The sequence below is a fragment of the Cibotium barometz genome, chromosome 58 (genome assembly GCF_041138505.1).
Source record: "Cibotium barometz isolate CiBa-2024 chromosome 58, ASM4113850v1, whole genome shotgun sequence".
In the NCBI taxonomy this organism is placed as follows: Eukaryota; Viridiplantae; Streptophyta; class Polypodiopsida; order Cyatheales; family Cibotiaceae; genus Cibotium; species Cibotium barometz.
The window spans coordinates 8,384,368-8,403,422 of record NC_141103.1 but is presented as its reverse complement, the minus strand read 5'-3'; the positions used below and the strand labels follow the sequence as shown (position 1 = coordinate 8,403,422).

At 41.3% G+C, this 19,055-nt stretch overlaps 1 protein-coding gene across 1 annotated transcript in view; it reads right to left on the bottom strand.

Annotated features, from left to right (window-relative positions):
• Positions 1-7,239: 7,239 nt before the first annotated feature.
• Positions 7,240-19,055, bottom strand: part of LOC147605860 (ubiquitin carboxyl-terminal hydrolase 18-like) — a 70,425-nt gene continuing 58,609 nt past the window's right edge. Inside the window, exon 11 of the mRNA XM_086792388.1 lies at positions 7,240-7,673. Coding sequence (XP_086648514.1) covers positions 7,442-7,673 — 232 coding nt within the window. The 3' untranslated portion in view covers positions 7,240-7,441. The remainder of the gene's footprint in view (positions 7,674-19,055) is intronic.

Sequence of the window (19,055 nt, the reverse complement as noted above, 5' to 3'; positions counted from 1 at the left end):
CTACAATGTCTCACATCCACCTCAATACAAGTGCCAAATAATCCTAGGAGTCACTTCTATTGGTCGTATGCTAGAAGCACGAACACTTCAGGTAGTATCGGTGTTGTTAAGAGATACTTATGTCTAGTACCAACATGCATACTTAGCCATGAAGCACTACCTAGAGTTTCTTCCTATCCTTACACCAAGAGTTTCTTCCTATCCTCACACCAATCGTTCTGAGAGAACACTCACGTTTGATCGAGAGGTGTCAAGATCTCGGATGATCGCCTTTGTGTGATACACCCTGCTGGAACGAGCACCCTTACGGCAATCCATAAACTTGTGTGGTACATTCATAAGCTTCCATAAACAATACACATGCATTATATGAATATAGTGTTCAAAGTAATAAAGTAAGATTTTGACAATATACATCTTGTCTCTTTAAAAATAGATTTGGCCTAGGGATTCTCCCATAATTTGATAAAAATTGATAAATTATCCTATGATTGAGAATAGACTTTCCAACATCTATTTTGCTAAGGTCCAAGATATTAAAAGAGTTTCATAACTTACTAAGGTTCTACTAAGGTCTGTGCATTAAATTAAGGCAAAAGGGATAAAGGCTAAACCTTAAAGGTCTATTTGAATAATTGAATATTGTACCTTGCAAATTTGAGCTAAGCTCTAGCACAACAAAAGAATTGGCCTCTTCCTCCAAAATCCCATGAATTTCTTCTATAATTCCCAAGGTTGTACAAACTCCAAATCCCCACCTCTTACAGCTTAATTGACTACTTTAACCCTTGCTAATGTAAGCTAGGAGTAATCTAGCAAGTATTGCACTTAAATATGAGCAAAATGTACTCTCTAGTTTGATGGAAAAAACTCATGGATTTCTTGTGGCAAGGGAGGGGCAGCATGGGGAGAGAGGAGCTTTTTATAATTGAAAATGATAGTTGCATGCCTTTCATGCACCATTAGCCATATCAATTTGGTATCCCACCATATCTTTAAACAACTCCACTTTAATCTTTATGCATCCATTGATTTTATCATGCACTCAACCACCTTACATGCATCCACCCATACATCTAGTTAACTAATGCATCCATACACGGCTAGAGTCTTCTATTAGTTTACGACATTAGTTACTATTTTCTTTCTAAAAATTAACTCAAATATATTTTCACTTACCTTTAACCTTAGACTTTAATCTTTTACCCATTCACCCTTGCATTTAATTAAATGTGCACACTATTCACATTCTTTGCCAATGTCAATGCACGCATATCCCCTTACATATTTTTTTAGAGTAATATTCATTAATTAATTTCTTGAAAAATATTTTTTTTAAATTCCTAGTATTATTCTTATTACTTTCTTCCTCTATTTTTAATCTCAATGTGCAAGAGGTATGCATGTGTACATAGAAATCCCAACTTAATTTTTGCACATAGCAACATGATTAATTTTATTAAAAAAATTTATTTTTTATTTTATTAATTTCTTAATCTTCCAAATTTCTCATTAAAAATGCTCATCTTACCAAAAATCTCATATTACCTCACTAGAAATTCCATAATTTATTATGAGAAGTAAAGAGGAATATTACATTCTCTTGAAGATCTGAGATATCCACATCTCACAATATGGAGATAGCACTCCACTCTTCCTCTTTATCCCAAGTAGTGTCCTTAACTGGAAAAGCTTTTGGTTCTAGTTCCACTTAACCTTGAGCACTCACGAAAAGGATCCATCTAATATATGACTCGGATCTAGAACACGCTTCTTCAATATACTCACATGAAAGACATTGTGGATCTTTAAGTACAGAGGGAATAAAAGTTTATAAGCTTGATCTCCAATTGTCCTCATAATCACATATGGTCCACAATATCTAGGTGATAGCTTTTTGTACTTTCCCAAAAGGAGAGCTAACTTCTCTTGGGAGAGGCACATGAAAAAAGACCATATCACCTTCTTCAAACTCTTGGGTGGTCTACTTCAGATCGGCATACTGCTTCTGTCTATCCTGAGCACCTTTGATATCTTTCTTTATCGTCTACATTTGATGATCATTCAATTGTGTCAAACCAATTCAATGGCGTTACACAATCTTGTTCATAAAGTGCCGTAAATGGTATTATCCCTATGCTTCAATGATTAAAAACATTAAAAAAATGCTACCAAATGTAGATAGTACATTCCTATGCTTCGATGATGAGATGGCATTATAAGAAAATTCTACTAAATGTAGATAATTCATCTATCTTTTGGGTTCCCATCCATAGAATGATTGAAGAATATCTTCGATCACTTGGTTTATCCTTTGTGTCTGGCCCCATCAATGGATGATAGGCAATTCTAAGATCTAGAGAGGTTCCCATAGCTTCAAAGAATGCAATCCGAAGCGGAATGTAAACTTTGCATCTCGATCATCAATAGTCCTTATTTCCTTTAAAAAGACTTAAGCAACATCAAGAATAGTATTTTTTACTAGAATGACAATCCTTTGTCAAGCGATCTACCACGACTAAGATGGAATCATATCCTACATTAATCGAAGGTAATCTAGTAATGAAAAAGTTAATGCGTATGCACTCCTATTTCATTGGAATATCTAAAGGATGCAACTTTCTTGGCATTTTTTTCCTTCTGGTAGACTAAGCTTTAACAAACATGATTTAGTACATTCTTCTTCTTGAAACTTTTCTCTACAGCCATAAAAGTTTTCACATAGCCCAGATGTCCTACTATAGGGTTGTCATGAGCTCCATTTAGAGTCCTCTTCTTGAGATTTCTATCCACAAGATCACTCAATCAATTACTGAAGTACATTCATCCACATTCTTTCATCCTCTAATCTGTCCTTGAACTTTCTTCATTTCTTGAGTCGTCTTACTTTCTTACTTAAGCAATGTGATAATAGGGCCAAAGAATTTATCCAATCTAATCTTCTCCTTGATCTCAATGGATAAAGGATTTGAAATTATTGTTATCACAAGTAAGAAAGGCTTCTTGCAAAGCACATATGTGACTTCATTCTCTTTGCCTAATCTATACTTGATTTCAAAATAAAACTCTGGAAGGCTTTGCATCCACATACTTGCCTTATGTTAAGATCATTCTGGGTGAAAATCCACTTTAAGCTCTTATGATATGTAGCCAAGATAAACTTATGTCCCAAAAGATAGTGTCACCAAAGCTTCAAGGTGTACACTATAGAAGATCATGGAGAGCATATTTCCTTTCATTAGGTGTTAATTTTTGAGACTCATAAGCTATGGGACGTCATATGTGACTTCATTCTCTTTGCCTAATCTATACTTGATTTCAAAATAAAACTCTTGCATCCACATACTTGCCTTATGTTAAGATCATTCTGGGTGAAAATCCACTTTAAGCTCTTATGATATGTAGCCAAGATAGTCCCAGAAGAATTGTCACCAAAGCTTCAAGGTGTACACTATATAGAAGATCATGGAGAGCATATTTCCTTTCATTAGGTGTTAATTTTTGAGACTCATAAGCTATGGGACGTCCTTCCTGTATTAGGATTTCTCCAACATGTGAATTCGCCAGCATTAGTAATGACTTCAAAAGGCTTCTCAATTTTTGGCAACTTCAGCATCTAAGGTAACCTTTAGCTTATCAAACGCACTCTAACACATTGCAGACCTATTGGAACACAATATCCTTCTTCTTGAGAAGTACTATCAAAGAAGAAGCAATCTTGGTACATCGCAGACTATTGGGATGGAATATCAAGAGAAACAATCCTGGCATATCAGAGAATAAAAATTTGATACCACACTACCAATCCTAAGAACCCTCTAACTCCCTTTATTGTCTTCAATTCTAGCCAATCGATAACCTCTCTTCTTATCTCTCTCTCAAGTTCGAAAGCCCATCTCTCTCAAACCATAGATTGGATCGAGGAATATCAAAAATCAAGTGTGAGATTTTTAAAGCTATACATCGTTGCAAAATTTATAAGGTGCCATCATTTGGATCTAACATATCAATACTCGAACTGAGAGGGTCTTCTACTTGAGTGGGTTGCAAGTGGGACCGATGCTTTTTGAACTATTCAATGTGGCTACTTTTGGCCCGTGGGAAGTCATGTTCCTGGGAACCTTGGATGAGGTCTTTGAGGGGTTGCAGGTTGTATGTAGCTTCTATCTCTTGGGGGGAACATTGAGGTTAAGGTTGTTGAAGAGGAGGTGCTTCATGAGATATGGTTGAGACACAAGAAGTGGGAGTTCTTTGCCAATTGTATGACACACACCTTTTGTGATGTGGGCACAATTTACCTTTCCTACAAGATTCTTGCACAAGCCTTGAGTTCACTTGTAGCTATGTAGGTTAAGCAATTAAAAAGCTTAAACCTACATTCGCTCTAGATGGAGAGAATGGTTTATCCTTGTTTTCCTTGTCTTCTACTATAGTTCATGTAGTCCTTTAAGGATATCCAACATCTTTTAGAAGCCCCAATGGTTGGCTCATTTGATTTAAGTGTACTATATCTGCTAAAGCTTTATCACCAATGAAATCTTCAGCAAAAGGATTGCTTATAGAACTTGTAAAGGTTTGAAGCTTTCATGAAATCCAAAGATATATCATAAGCATATGAGAGCTTTGAAGCTTTCAAGAAATCCAAAATTATATCATAAGCATATGAGATTTATATGCTTGAACCATTACTAAAATCCTTTCAAATCAAGGCTTGGTGGGTTATGAAGATGTGAAAAAACAAAACATTTTGATTGTCTTGGTGGCGAACAAGCACATGAAGAGGCATTTCCTTATCTTGCACATTTTTGCTTCAAACAAGAGATGATTTACAATGCCAATATTTGCAAGACTGTGTTAAATTTGTAGTATTTGTTGTCTATCTCCAGTCAAAATAAACTCGAAGAAAATTTTTATGCTTAGATGTTCATCTCCAAAGAGCATTGTGCTTGGAGTTAAACATTGTGATTTTAATTCAAAAGTTTATCTTATGCAAGGTTGTAAACTATATTAAATGAAAAGGGAAAGGAAATTGTTGCATGGCACGTAGATGGAGGTTGTGTAGTTGAGAGTAAGGACTACATATAACATTATTTTTGTCCATTGAAAACAGAAGCAATGCCAAATTCCAACCAACTTAGAAAATTGCACTACAAATCAAGTTTTTTGAGCTTCGAGTAGAAGTGGAATTTGGAAAGATGAGCATTCTTCAAGGCACACTCAAAATTTTATAATCTTTAGAGAGAAAATAGCTAGAAGGGAGGGGAGGCTAAGTCAATAGCAATGATAGTGGTTGTGGGTTCCGTTTTAGTCTCCCATGAACTTTTACTTGTACTTATTTGCTCACCCCGCTTAGTTGCAAGTTTATGGACTTCAAAACCTCTACTTTCAAGAGCGAAGCGCTACAAGATTCACCAATTATGTTTCATCCTCTTATCAATCAAAACCTTGAGATGATGTCAATATTTCTTATCTTTGTTTCTTGTAATCTCATTATCAAAACATCAAAAATTATTCAATATTGGGTCATTGCAAATGACATTGTTTTAATACGGAAAAAAGAGGAGAATATAACAATTGACAACAATATGCCACAATGGCACTTCATCAAATCATACTCTACACAAGTATCCCAACCTTATTCTCAAGCCTAGTTGTACAGATCATGTAAAACCATAAGACTCTTGGTTTTGGGGTTGTGTCTAGGCTATCTATTTGAAGTATTACCATTGAGAGCTAATCCCAAGGCGTTATCTTGAGATAAATTCTATGAAATTACAACCACTAGCTTTTACTACAAAAGATTAGACCATGCAATTTATGAATGCGTGCATCAATGCATGGAAAACTGGGCTTCATGTTTAAGTATTCATAAGCAACTAGTCAAAGAAATCTTTTCAATGTATCACAATATGAAAACACTAAAAGAGTGCCTGGTTAGAAAAATATTTCATTGCACCCCAGAAAAGTGCACTAGTTTCACGACTACACATGCCTACTATAATTGGTAAATCCACCAAAACCATTTTCCCACATATATTTGATTTAAAAATGTCAATTGAGCTCAATTAGTTAAAAAGAAGAGAATATAAAAACTTTGAGCTCAATTAGTTAAAAAGAAGAGAATATAAAAACTTTCTTACCTTCAAAAGGGCAAGCCCACAATCCTCCCACCACGCTCGAACAAAGTTTGCATCCCCCCCTCATGTGCATTCATAGGTGAGGTCTAGTCATGGAAGCCACCTATCAAAGCATACCCAAGTGAAAATTTCCAGCGCACGTGCACGTGCACGTGCGCGCGCACGTGTGTGTGTGTGTGTGAGAGAGAGAGAGAGAGAGAGAGAGAGAGAGAGAGAGAGAGTTCTATGAACGACTGTGTGCAAGGCCAAAATGACCTATGAGACCAAAAAGCATACATAAAGACCACCTATGCCTTCCACGAAATCTCTGGTCTATTTTTTTTAAAAAAAACATCAAGCTTAACCAAACAAGAGACTAAAGAGTCCTAGGTATCATACACAGTCATGCCGAACATATATATATATATATATATATATATATATATATATATAGAGAGAGAGAGAGAGAGAGAGAGGTGATGATAATACTAATGTCCATCAAGGCCAATGAATAGCCTATGGTACCAAAAGATAAAACATCACAAAGCTCGAAAGACAAGAGTAGCTTGCTACACTTCTTTCAAAACAGAGCACCTTCTGGCTTCTAGAAAGGTTGCCCCCTTCATTGCATGCATGCTGTAAACTCCCAAGCCCAAAGAAAGGCCAAAGCAACTATCATACTGACCAAGAATCACAGACGAAAAAGATTTATCCAATAAACTATCACAATGTCTACCTCTGCAAAAACTCTATGCTTGCTAGAGAGTTGATACTACCAGTGACACATGGTAGTAAAATCGAAGATGAAACCATGGCATAAAGCTTCATGAATGGCAAATGAAAAGCTAAGATATGTGATTGTTAATTTATGTTGTTGACCTTTAAGGTATAACCTTGGTTTTATAGGTGTTTTAAAAAAGATTCAATCTTCCTTAAGGATGTATTGCAATAATGGTGCAAACAAAGTTATAACACCACTGAATGATGGATACAATAACACTTGTGCAGGAACAGCTTTGCGAAAGTGATTCACATCTCACTTTCACTTTGACAAAGCCGAAAGTAGTTGGCCGTGCTTATTATGATCTAAAAACTTACCAAAACTGTCACACCAGCAACCAACGAAAATAACGAGAAGTGATGACGTTTTCATATAAGAAGAATGTGTGTGTACTTATTTACCTTGTTCTTAAACACCCCGCCAAAAAACCCTCCTCCCCCCACCCTCTGTGTACTGCAAACAGGCTGATTAAAAAAAACACCTGTGGTACCAGTGGGAGAGATTGATTAATTAATACCAATCAATCTTGGAGCTCCATACCCCTTCATTGTGTCAAAATATCAGAATTTTCACTAAACATAATTCCGTTACTTTCGGACATGTAAAAATTTCTTCCATTGCCATTGGCAGCTTCACTTGAAAAAATTGACGGCTCTGGCAATACATGATTGCCATTAGATATAGCTATTCTTCTAGAGTTACAAGAATTAACATTAATGCGTCCTGAAGGTTGCATCCCTCCCTGGCTGATGATAGGCGCATGTCGTGGAGCAGATCTGTTCATGCCAAAAATTTGACACCAACATAGTTATACGTTTAAATCGGAGGTGACAAGACCACCATTGATTATAATATATTTAAAAAAATGACACCAATACTGACAGACTGATAAGCCTGTGTGTGTGTGTGTGTGAGAGAGAGAGAGAGAGAGAGAGAGAGAGAGAGAGAGAAGACAATAAAAGAACCTCATGTGTCCAGACTCGGGAGGATGTGAGATATGCTATGATGGCGGGAGTTTTGGCGTACGTGTTCAGGCTACAACTTTGCAGTGTACTCAAAATGGTTGGACAGGATGCGGTCGCCAGTTTCATGTGGTTGCATGTAGCCTGGATAGAATTCCAGCTATTACACATTACAGTGTGGTACTTACCACCAGAGACTTCCACCTTTGCATAGGATTTGTTGCAGGATGGACAGTCGCCATATGCCCCTTTGTTTGCAGATATTGTGGAGTTCGTCCAATGGAGAGAAAACACTCTAGTTGGGTGACTTCTATGCACAAACAACCAAGATGAAGGTGCATATGTATGACTTTCATGCAGACCCAATTATGCTTGCAGAGAAAAACCTTATAGAGTTGGGGCTATAGCGGTCATCAAAGTACATTGGGCACAACATCACTACCTATGGCAGAAGTTTCTTGGACATAGGGGCCATGCATGAGCTATTCATCTACAACAGGGTGTCCCATTGGCCCACCTAAGACGAATCGTTTCCCCCAAGAGGGTGGCTCAAGCACCGTGGGTTACTTGATCGGGCCATGCATGAGGAGTTGATCTAGAATGGGATGTCCTGTTGGCCCACCCATGTTTTCCCCCACAGGTGCAACTCTAGCATGGTGGATTAGTTGGAGTCTCCTGCTCTTATATGACATCTGAGAATTCACCATCCCACCACTATCATGATTTGAAGATTTTGCCGATTCCATGTTGGTTAAAGGACCCTCTCTACCAGCAAAGAGGCCCTTCCAGACCACCTCAATCACAACAGGGCAGAAATAAGAGGCCGGTTTCTCAGATGCCACCTCCACCTCTTGTCTCTTGATATGAAGATTTCTCTTGGATGTATGGTCCAGTAGGGCCAAGACCAATTTATATCCTACAAGATCCTATATATGAGAGGGCCAAGATGGAGAACTAGTGCTTCAAATGTATGGAGATAAGGCACCAAGCCAAGGATTGCCCTAATATGCAAAGACCCACCGCCCACTATTTGAAGTAACTTGACTCCCCCTCCCCCAAACAGAGTCCATTGACAGCCTTAGCCATAAACCCCCTCCAGGCTCCCACCCCTCAAAAGGCATGCGTGCAGCCCCTATATGTAAAAGATGATGTCCCGCCCTATGTAAGTGTCTGTGAAACCTCCTAGATCTGGCCACAGAGTCCCATCGCGATTCCATGTGGCCATGTGAAGTACATCTGTCGTCCCATAGACCCTGCATTTGCTATGCGTGATGTCGTTCAGTAATGATGACATGGCTGTCTTGGTATATGCCCCATTTTCTTGCCTCTTTGCCTCTTTGCCTCTTTGCTTTGGACCATTACAAGTTTTTGGTGCTCTACCTGCTGCAAGGGAGTGAGAATCTCTTTATAGACCAAGCGCTGCCCTCTTGGCTTGAAAGGACGAGCAAAATCCTTGAATTTGAGGAGCAAGGGCCTCTCCCTACTAAGGCCCTTCCCGCCCACACCAAGCATTTATGCATGGGGTTCCAGCAGTGCCCATTTGTCAAAACAAGGCCTCGCCTTCTTCCTTCGCTGAGTTTCTGTAGTAGAAGCGTGGTTCTCAGAACACTTATCAATAAAGTTCATTAATAACACAATAACCACAATGATAATAGCCACAAAAAACATGAAACGTCCACACCACACCAAGGGCCAAAATTGGGTGAATGGCCAAAGCAATTTTATTACCAAAAAAAGTATTTTTCCATGTACAAGATGTGGCCTTTGGGAATTCCTCAACCGGCATGCACCAGATTTTCCAAGTACATCAACGTGATCAAAACAATTATCCCTGAGATTGTTGGACCTATGTTAGGGTTAACAGCAGCAGTACACAGCACGCTCGCACTTAAGAGTGAGGCAGTCGTGAGGGAGAGATGGCACACACCTCAATTAGATTTCCTCGAAGTGAGTGTACCAAAAACAAGTACAGAGATAAGGACACATCACAGGAGAAATAAGAGGGTGTTCCCGTCCATAGGGAAAAACCTCCTAGTGAGGGAAAAGGTGTCCCGGTTGGTCCTAGAGTGTTCACACACTAATACAAATGACATAGATGTCTACAACCCCCCTGGAGTGATGATGTGAGCGTGTATAGGAATATAGCTGATCAATCCCCGAAAGGCAATAAGCTTAAAGCTTTGCGGAAAGCTTCAAGCTTTTCACGAGGAAGAGCCTTCATAAACAAATCTACCACATTGTCATGTGTAGAGACATACACCAAGTTGCTCTCTCTTGCATGGAGCCTTTCCTTGACATAATGGTAATGCACCTCAATGTGCTTTCTTTGAGCATGAAGCACTAGGTTCCTTGCAACTGCCAAGGTACTCTGAGAGTCGGTGTAGATAGGAGTGGAGGACTGTTGTCCAACACTAAGATATGCCAAAAAGCATCTGAGCCATACACACTCACTCGTAGCTGTAAATGTCACCTTGACTCATCCTCATAGATAGATGTGGCCATTGTCGATTGTTTCTTGCTAAGCCATGATATGCATGAACCACCACGAAAGAAACAAAATCCACTAGGGGACACTCTGATGTCATAACATCTTGCCCACTCTGAGTCATTGAAGGCATATAGCTATCACTCACCTCCCTGCGATGGACCAATCCAAGAAACTAAGTGCCCTATAAGTAATAGAAAACCCGCTTGACAACTTGCCAACGCCTGGAACCTAGGCAATGCATAAATCTACTCAATTGAGACACCCCATACTGAGTGTATGTCCGCGTGTTGCAGAGATAAATCAAGCATCCAATAGCCTACTGATATAATGTCTAATCAAAAGGCTCTCTAGAATCTTGAGTGCTAAGCTTGCCAGGCACCTGTCTCAAATGGTGTAGCACAAGCTTACAATCCTCAAAACTAAACCTTTTCAGCAATCTCTATATATACTTTGATTGCATCAAGACAATCCCACCATCACACTGTGAGAACTCAATGCCCAAATAGTAATGCAACCGGCCCAAATCTTACATCTCAAAAGAAGCCTATAATAAAAGGCTGAATTCTTCTCACCATCAGGGCCTATGAGTAGCATGTCATCGACGTATATCAAGATGACCAGCAAATCCTCTTGAGTCTTCTTGTCATAGAGGGTGCTCTCTATAAGACAATTACAAAACCCTTGTGCAACGAACTTACCAAGTATGCATGTATCTTCCCGTACCATGCTTTGGGAGCCTACTTAAGGCCATACAAATCTTTCCATAACCTGCACACTTTACCTTCATGACCCTTCTGAACAAAACCATGAGGCTAAGATACATAAACCTCCTCATGCAAATCACCATTCAAAAAGGCGGTTTTGATGTCCAACTGATGCACTTTCCAACCATGACGTGCTGCCATAGCAATAATTCACCTGATGGTGGTCATATGAGATGTGGGTGCGAAGGTCTTATCATACTCTATGTCCTTTTACTGTGCATAACCCTTTGCTAGAAGTTTGGCTTTGTAGTGCTACCATCAGATTTCCGTTTGATCTTTATAGACCCACTTTGTACCAATAGCCTTCTTGCCAAAAGGCAAGTCAACTAGATCCCGAGTGCCATTCTTCAAAATGGAATCATATTCCTACTGCATGGCGTGCATCAAATTTTGATCCTCTTGTGCTTCTTCATATGAAACTTGTAATGAAGGGATATTTTAAATGCCGAGATTGTAAATAGAATAATAGACATTATTTGGTGGCAATTATAAATAGAGCCATGGGCTCATGGTTGGTACTTTTGGAATCATTTTGTAATTGAACTATGGTCATTCTTGGAGTACACATGAGTACTACCGTTGGGCTTTCATGAGAGCTAGCTCATAATCCTTCATGTGTGCATTATCACATAGCTTCCTTGGATATAGCTTAGACCCATACCTTTGTAGGTTCTATTTTCATCTTAATGATGCTATACACATGCCATGGATCTATGGAGTTTACATACTTTTTCTATTTTGTGTGATTTTGCAATTTCTTGGTTATCTTGTGAATACCTTGCTTACATTGGTATATCAGAGCCTTGATTTGATCAAATGATAAAAAATTGAGTGATCCCACATGTTTTTTCCACAAATTCTTGGTTCTGTGTACACATTTTCTGGTTTTCTTGATGTTCTCTTGTTCTTGAAAAAGATTCCACTATTTTCTTGATTCTCTTGTTCTTGAAAAATATTCCACTATTTTCTTGATTTTTGGCAAGATTGAGTGTAACCTTTGCAAGATATGGTGTCATACTCATTTTTTGGAGAAAAGGAGTATTATACTATGGTTTGAGAAAAAATTTGGAAGAAAGGTAGAGAGAAAAACGTTTTTTTTTTCACTTTTAGGGTTTCTTTAAAAGAAGAAGGGAAAAGTGAGTGTCCTTCTTTTTCCCCTTTTCTCCCTTTGAAGCTTCCATGGAAACCTTGCTTCCTTCATCTTCAACCTCCAGAACTACCCCCCAACTCAAAACAAGGTTAATGAGGAATCACAAAGCCTTTTATAACACAAGGCGGTACAAACATTTACGTGGGAAAAACACACACATGATTATTTTTCAGATTTCAAGGGACATCTCGTGCAGAGAACCCAACTCAAACACGATAGGAAATATATTAGAAAAAGAATCTTTCTTAGAGGGAGAAAGATCCTTAAGTATGGTGAACCCACTTAGGAAGTTGGTGTCAGTGGGGAAGAACTGGCAAGGCCAGAACTGCATTGGTGGAGCTGAGCAGTATCGATGTCATATCTCGATGTTGCCGAGATAATGTAGGGCGGTTCTGTCGCCTCTGGTACCCATGCGGGTGATGCAGGAAGCATCAATTTTGGCATAGAAAGCCAATTTTTGGGAAAGCCCCAAAATTGCAAGAGGTGCAAACTCTTCAATTTTGGCTCAGGAGGTTAATTTGAGCAAAACCCCTAATTTTTCGGGCTGCTGCAAGCTTCAATTTTGGATGTAGAGGGCCATTTTTGTAAAAGCCCTAATTTTTCTCTGGCTTTGCAGCTCTGATTTGATGCAGAATTTGAAAGGTCCAAAAAGCCCCAAATTTTTACTTGGGCAAAGGCTTCAATTTTTGCCAATTACTGATATTTCAGAAAAGCCCCAAATTAGATGAGACCTCAATTTTTGATGTTGAAGCTCTGATTTTTGTGTTAATTCATCCAATTTCAAAAAAAACTCCAACTTGATTTTTTTGACGTTGATTCTACAGGTACAACAGCTGGCGGACTGTTGATGTCGATGGTACTGCTGCTAAGAAAAGGTCAAGAAGATGCCGTGGTCGGGGGTAGAAGGTGCAGTACTGGTAGGCGTTGATGATGTCACATAGGTTGGCGAGGCTTCAAAGGCGAGGTCAGGTGCTGCGAAATGGGCGAAGTGCGTGACGTGGCGAATGTCGGCAGCTGCTGGTACAGGTGGCGTGGACAGGTCGAGGCAACCACGAGGCAGCGAGGTGACTCGTGTGCCACAGACGAAGGTGCTGCCAGGCTGAGGTGAGATGCAAGAAGGCGGCTGCAAGTGGACGTAGGCTTTGATAAGGCTAAAAGCTTACAACTGCCAGTGTTGAGGCAGCAGCCAGAAGGCCGTTGTTGCAGCAGCAGGAGAAAGTGATCGCGCCAGCAGTGAAGTTGACGAAGAGCTCGCGAACAGCAAGTGAACTCAATGTAGATTGATTAGCTTGATATGATGTGAAGTACATCAAGTACATGCATGCTTTTATAGGTTGCAAGCCTTATCTCATAAATCACATACACATATGGAGACATGACACATAACACACTTATACAGATAAGAGTGGGTTCACACACATGTAGGCACGCTTACATATATACGAGGTCTTTCACACCTAAATAGGTGTTCGCACCTATACAAACACATAGATGGTTACACACATACTGATAGGTACACGTGGTGGACATACATGAAATGAGACTCCAAAATGCCCAACAAATCCTTGAGAGTGATTTGGAGATTGAAGACAAGACATCTATGCTTTATGTATTCCTTGGGGTCTACAAGAGACCCATGATATGTGGATATCTTGCATTTGGTACTTTAGATAATATGGCCTATCCCATGTGTGGGAACATAAGAGGCAACATAAGCTTGTAAGAAGTAAATACTCGCCCACCATCTGCTCGCCATCTAGCAGCCTGCTCACAATCTGCTCTCAGCAGTCATCTGCCCGCTCGTTGGTGTGCATGCGACTTGCAAGTTGCAAGGTCGCCTTCTCCTTCCATCTTTGACTGCCCTTGCAAGTCTCCTTCTCCTCTTCTTCTCCTTCCTTCCCCTCTTCTTCTCCTTACTCCCTTCTTCTCCTTCTCTCTTCTTCCCTTGTTCCACTTCCTCCCCCTTTTTCCTTTTCTTCTCCTTCCTCTCCTTTTCCCCTTTATCCCATAAATCTATGATTCCCATATCCAGATTACGGTATTCTGGTTGGCCTAGGGATGTAATGTCTATGGTCGGAATGACCACATGCTACAAGCTAAATGAAAGGGAGATTGACCGATACATTCTTATGCATGGCATACTTGCATGCCTGGAACTGTTTTCGTGTGAAATGTTTTACTGCCTGTAAGATCTGTGTCTAATTTACGGGCACGGGACGCCTTCTCGTGAACCGTGCACGTGAATCTGTATTTTGACCTTGCTTGTGGGTTGAAGTCAGGTGGTAGGTGTGACTCTAAACTCTTTGTTTAAGCTTATTTAAGTTTTAGCTCATTGTGTGGCTTTGCAGCTCCACACTTCATTAAAGTACGGCCGGACAACTTATAAGTGAGTTTGGGCATCCACACTTCATTAAAGATTAGGTAGACAAGTTATAAGTGAGTTTGGGCATTTATTGGATGGGGCCCGGCCAATCTCTCATAAATCAGGCTCGCTTTTAAATAAAAAACTTATTGGGCACCCTCTGCACTTATGGGAGAGGTATGGCTCCTGTTGAGGTGGCCCGATGGCCACCCATTATACATATGAAAGGCTTATCCTCTCCCTCCCTTCAAGAAAAATAGGCGCCTACTTCACGAGGAGCCTGGAGGAAAAAGAAGGCAATTTTCAGCATAACCAATCCACACACATACTTTTTGGCATGGTTTCTTGCTTCTCCAACTCTTGGATCAGCCAGCAAATGAGTGCTACACTGTTGTGTCCGGCCCTTGGGAGTCCTTTTCAAGGGCCATCTCTTGGATATGTACCTACTGAAAATGCTATAATAGAGCATTTCTATCGCTGACAATTTAATTAAAAGCTGATTTCTTCTGTCAAAATCAAAAAATTCAGCGGTAAAAGCTTCTACAAATTCTCTTCACCTACTCTACATCCGTGTGCTTGACCATTAAGGTCTTCTATGACTCGCCTTGGCACACACATGCTTGTGTATGGATGCCAGTGGAGCATAGCTGCTTGTGGCAAGACACTGGGGATTGGCCAGTGACGTTCTTCACGACAAAAGCTGTGGAATCAACCTCTACTTTGACAAAACATGTTTGCAAAATGTTTTCATTGCATGGATGTTATTAGAAATCTAGCATTTAATGAGCATGAAGTTTGTAATCCTTGATAATACAATCCTATTACAAGGGGGGTCGGTTGTTTTTGGCCCTATTGCAGTGTCATTTAAATGTATTGCTATCTCCTTTGGTTTTGTGCCATTTCATCTTGTTGAATAGTATTAATAGTTTAAGTGTGTGTCAAGATTGTGCTCACCCTTTTTGGGACGATTACATTGGTATTCTGTGTGGAAGATGATCCTATCTTGCATACACTAATTGTTTTAAACATTATGGCAAGCTATACAGTAGTGGAGTGAATATATACTCAAGAAGGCAAGCCCATGTAGAACAGGTTGTTGAAGATGTACACCATGGAGCCCATGTAAATGATGAACGCTATATGCTGAAAATGTATCTCATGCATTCCGTGGTGATTACGCAGGGAAAGACCATGGTGACTGTGTAAATGAGGGACAACTGTCCCATGGTAAAGAGAAGGTGCAAGACACTAATGAACTTGATGCTATGCATAAGACAGCTACACGAGAAAGATGCCCAATTGAAGAGTTTGAATGGAGATCTAGAAGTTAAGCAAGTATTGGATGTACAAAGGCACTCAGCTTTTGTGAATGATGCATTGATCAAGGGGATGTGGTGGAGGGAGAAGAAGGTGAACTTATGTTCAAAAAGCCATCTCGTCAAAACCCTCTTGAAGCCACTTCCTCAAAGCTAAAGTCTACAATTCAACAAGAGAGAGAAGAGGTGACAGTAACCTCTCACCATGCCTTTACTACACATGGAATCCCATTCCACACACAAGCTTCTTCGTTTTTAGGCACACATGGCAGGGTACCGACTTGTGTTTTGGTTCCTATAAAGAATTGGACTGCTGCATTCCTCATGGAGATAAAGGCAAAAGGGGAGCCAACATTGGTGAGGAAGATGTTCATTATATTCTCACTAGATATGTATTCCTCTATCTATCCCCTTTTCCAAGGCACTTAGGGGTAGACGGATTCAAGCAAACACTCTCCCTAGCTCCTCTTATCCTCTAGCCAAGGGTACTGCTCCACCACAATCTAAATTCTACGACGGATTGCAATAGGGAGATTGAGGTGAAGATCCACTTACAAGGGAATGCATGAACTCATGCTTATGCCCAATCTTTTAGCATATACTCATTCATGCTCATTTTATCTCCAAAAGCATAGTTCCATAGCTCCACACATAACTCCAAGGTATCCAAAGCATCAAAATGTCCTACACACAACATGCCCTTACCAAGCCGTCATCATTGATTGCATACACAACTGTGAACAAACAATCTGGAAAGAACATTCAAAAGAGAGAGGTTACAGAAGAGATCTGCAGTCGGCATTTGATTAATGACCCCATCACTGCACAAAAAAAAATGTATGCGTAGAAGACTTCTTCAAAACAATTTTTCAGATCCCACGATCGAAGCGATTTGGCCATTTTCAAAGAACCTGTAGCACAGATCGTCACATGCCGCCTCTGGCCAAAACAGAATGAGCGATCTTGTGCTTGCAAGTCTTGCATCGGATTCCTTCGTTGCTATGGCTCTGCAGAAGTCCTTCGTTGCTATGGCTCTGCAATCATGGTCCTGCTAATACAGCATTCAAGTTTTCTTGACTCTGGAGTCCTTTGCTGCTATGGATCATTCATCTAATCCTTCCTTTCAATACGCCTGACAGGCTGCCCTAAATGTGCAAGAATCAATGATCGAACTGCAGATGATTTGCAAGAAAAACCTGACCTAAATCCTCAGTTTCTCCCTCCCAAGTTTGTAAAGAACATACGCAAAAAGTGGGATTGGTTGGGCCAGAAAGAAGGGGAATCGGTCACTTCTTATGTATCAAACTTTTGGAAGGTACTATTGAAAGTGATTCCCTTTATGAAGATAGATGAAGAGGAAAAGAAGAGAAAGTTTGAGTCGGGATTGCAACCCATCTTCCAAAATGCACTTGAAATTTATCCCAATCAAACTCTCCAACTAGCCTCCGAGCAACTCAATGTCAAACGGGTGCAACCAAAGATTGACCTAAGCATGGAAAAAGGGAAGGACAAAGCTAGTTTGAGCATGCAAAAAGGTGGACAGCCACCAAAAAGGGACTTTAAGGATGTCAAAAGTGCTCCGAAAGCTGAAAATGTTCAAGAGAAGAAGCCATGGAAAAAAAGGAGTACATATAGATTATTTGAGGAGCAAAGGAAACAATACATGCGAGAGGGCAAATGCTTTAAATGTGGTAGTAAAGTGTAGGCATATGCTCACTTATGGTAGTGCTATGTGTGAACAGGGCTTAACCAAGAGCACTTTTTCCCATGTGGTTTTTACCCTTGGATATCAAGTGTGAAAGGACACTCTACATATAAAATTTTGTACTTCTATATTATATGTATGTGGCACACATGCAAGGGTTGACTTGCATTTTGTGGCTACCACACTTTTGGCTCTCTCTCTCTCTCTCATTTCTGTGTGAGCTTCTCCATCCTGCACCTAACCCTAATGTACAGGTTTGTGTGTGTGAGTGTGTGAGTCCAACACCAACAATTGGTATCAGAGCTGGGGGCTGCCTGTGGAGCTCTACCCCTGAAATCTGCAGCAAACTGTGAATTTCCGTCACCCGGATCCGTCGCTTGCAGATTCCGTCTGTCGCCCAACCCAATCAGCCGCCTCCGCCTCCACCCTGCCGCCGGCGTTACTCCGTAGGCAACCACCTCCGCCCAGCCCAACCGGCTGCGGTACTGCCCAAGCGGTCGCCTCTGCCTCCGCCCTGCCGCGGCGGCGTTACTGCGTAGGCAACCACCTCCGCCCAGCCCAGCCGGCTGCGGTACTGCCCAAGCGGTCGCCTCCGCCTCTGCGCGCCTCCCAACCGGCGGCGCTAGTGCGCCCATCACCGTCGCCGCCGCCCAGCAGAGCCTCCGCCCGCCGTCGGCCGTCCTTGCTCCGCCGCCCAAAGCCCACGTCCGCCACCCAAGTCCTCCGTCTGCTGCAGCTCAGTGCCTAGGCCCTCTGTCCGCCCGTTTTCGCCTCTTCTCGCCTGCAGTTCGTCCCTCTGCACATCAGTACTGCCCAGCCCAATCAGCCGCCTCCGCCTCCGCCCAGCCGGCGGCGTTACTGCGTAGGCAACCACCTCCGCCCAACCCAGCCGGCTACGGTACTGCCCAAGCGGTCGCCTCCGCCTCTGCGCGCCTCCTGATCGGCGGCGGCGCCCATCACCGTCGCCGCCGCCCAGCAGAGCCTCCGCCCGCCGTCGGCCGTCCCTGCTCCGCCGCCCAGAGCCCACGTCCGCCACCCAAGTCCTCCGTCCGTTGCAGCTCAGCGCCTAGGCCCTCCGTCACCCCGTTTTCGCCTCTTCTCGCCTGCAGTTCGTCCCTCTGCACATCAGTATTGCCCCTCCACGTGCAGGTACTTGTTTTCAAGGTAATTACATGTTTGAAATAAACAAAAAAAAAGGGGGGAAAAGCTTTGCAGGCACTCTGCTCCAGGTTCAACAAATTTTGGGGGATTGCCAGGAAAATTTGAAAACTTGCAGGTGATCCAAGGTTCAGGCAATTTGGGGGATTTCTCAATTTGAGGCCAAATTGAAAAATTGGACATGTTGCTTTGCTTGCAATTTGGGGGTTTTCCAAATTGAGCTTCAGTTTGCAGGCAAACATTTGCACAGGAC